Here is a 2,145-nt window from a genome sequence, read left to right on the forward strand (position 1 = left end):
CTTCAAACTGTATTCATTTCGATATAGATATGGCAGAAAAATGTATTCAGTTGTCGCGGGTTATCAATCTCATTCTTCTGTTGTGCTATTTTACAACCTACAGGGGTTTTCTTTCATAATTTTTCCTGAGAAGAGGGGATTTATTTGTTATTTGATGACTGATGTAGCACAGGGTATTCGAGTACCGAATGTCTATAAGTATCGTTTGATTGTATTACCTAAGATTTGTTTTACAAGTATGTCTAAAATGGTAGAGTTTTACTAACTTATTCACAGTCTAAAAAAAAATGTAGCACACATACAAAAAAACAACACTAACGTGGGCGAAGAATTGAATTTAGGATGAAGCTTCCCCCCCCCCATTGCAATGGAAAGAAAACCATTGGACATAGCTTTTTTTTTTCTCACTACACAGTCCCACTATTCATTGGTAAAGAGTAGCCCAAGAGTTGGCGATGGGTAGTGTTGATTAGCTGCCTTCCTTGTAGTCTATCACTTCTAAATTAGGAACGGCTAGCGCAAATAGCCCTCGAGTAGCTTTGCGCAAAATTCAATCAACAAACTCGCTATACAATGGCGAGATACTCAGACCCTCATGTAGTAGTTAAATTCGTATTTAACAGAAGCTGATAACATGTAACAGGGGGGGATCATATGCACCTAACCATCCTAGGTCTATAAAACCTAAATACCAATTATGAGAACTGGACTAGAATTTGTCCTCGTACTAACTGTTTGGATTTTTTTTTTAAATGTTCTTTTTCCTGAAATATAGAGATAAATATATATCTGTATAGAGAGACATTTATGTGTATATAAATATATATATAATGAAAGAGAGAGAGAGAGTTATTTCGTGAATGAACAAAGAGAGAAACATTCGGGAAAATGTGTCACTTACTTCACAACATTCTTCTAAAGCAGCAATAAAGAAATCATCACACACAACAGCAAGTGCGTAGAACATATACAGTGTGACGAGCACGTGAACGATGACGGCACCTCGTACACGCTGTTGATTGGTGAACAGGTCAGGAGGAAACTCGTTATAAGCTAGGAGAGAAGAAAATACGTACAACACCATCCAACTAAATAGTTACTTAAAGCAAGCAATTTTTCAATACATATTTGACTTAATATACACATTTTTTTATCAAATGCTTTTGATATTTAAGAACCTTAAAAAAGAAATGTTGACACAACCTGTGTATTCCTCTTTCGAAAACAGAAAAAATATTGGTACATTCACTATTTCAAAGCACTAAATTTGAATAATTTAACGGGCGAATAAATAAAGAGGTAAATAAAGCTCTAATGTTTTCTGGAATTAACCTCCATTTCCCCAATGGCAGCAGTAAATTTGCGGGCTTATAACGTTACAAATCGGGTTTGGATACCCGCCATGGACTCCCTCACCAAAATGTACTTGCATCTTGTTTACTGTTCTTGTTTTAGTTGTAAGTACATTACTTTTGTGTTACTTCGACTCGTGAAAATATATTCATATGAGGGTTAACCTATGTGTAGGCATTTCTGGGGTTCAGCTTCCAAATTTTGTGAACTTGCAATATAATAATCTTACAAAAATTCTACACATCACAACAAATTCTATAAGTACAGAAGTGGTCTTATTACCCCCGCCACCGAAGGTGACGGTGATTATGTTTCACCCCTGTATTTGTTTGTGTTGTTGTCAGCAAGGTTTCTCGAAAACGGCTGAATGGATTTGGACGAAAATTGGTATATACATTTGAACTATAACCCAACTTAGAAATTATTAGTTTTTGGAGGGTCAAGGTCAAAGGAAGATTACGAAAATAGAAAAAATCCCTATTTGTTAACATGGGGACCGATTTTTCACACTATTTTTGCTCTATAACTCAGTAAAAAATGATCGGATTTTGATGAAACTTGGTGGAAATGTAGAATTTTATTTCTCATTGTCCTGCCAAAAATTCTCCATGTCCGTTGATAACGACTGGCACATATTCGTATTTTTTGAAAGCCGAATATGATCAACGCTGCGTGAAGGAGGTATGCGCTCTACTGAGTGCCCCCTAGTGTTAAATGTGTTTAGTTTTTGTTGAACTTCATTTATCTCTAGAATAAACATTAATATTTTGATAAGTTCTTAGTTATAACTAA

General features: G+C 35.3%; 1 protein-coding gene across 1 annotated transcript in view; it reads right to left on the reverse strand.

The window, feature by feature from the left end:
- Positions 1 to 901: 901 nt before the first annotated feature.
- The window catches only part of LOC106472441 (probable sodium/potassium/calcium exchanger CG1090), a gene marked incomplete at its 3' end in the record, with an annotated part of 36,810 nt that continues 35,566 nt past the window's right edge, over positions 902 to 2,145 (reverse strand). Inside the window, exon 3 of the mRNA XM_013933091.2 lies at positions 902 to 1,053. Within this exon, the coding sequence (XP_013788545.1) occupies positions 902 to 1,053 (152 nt within the window). The remainder of the gene's footprint in view (positions 1,054 to 2,145) is intronic.

Source organism: Limulus polyphemus, unplaced genomic scaffold (genome assembly GCF_000517525.1).
Source record: "Limulus polyphemus unplaced genomic scaffold, Limulus_polyphemus-2.1.2 Scaffold5341, whole genome shotgun sequence".
Taxonomy (NCBI): domain Eukaryota; kingdom Metazoa; phylum Arthropoda; class Merostomata; order Xiphosura; family Limulidae; genus Limulus; species Limulus polyphemus.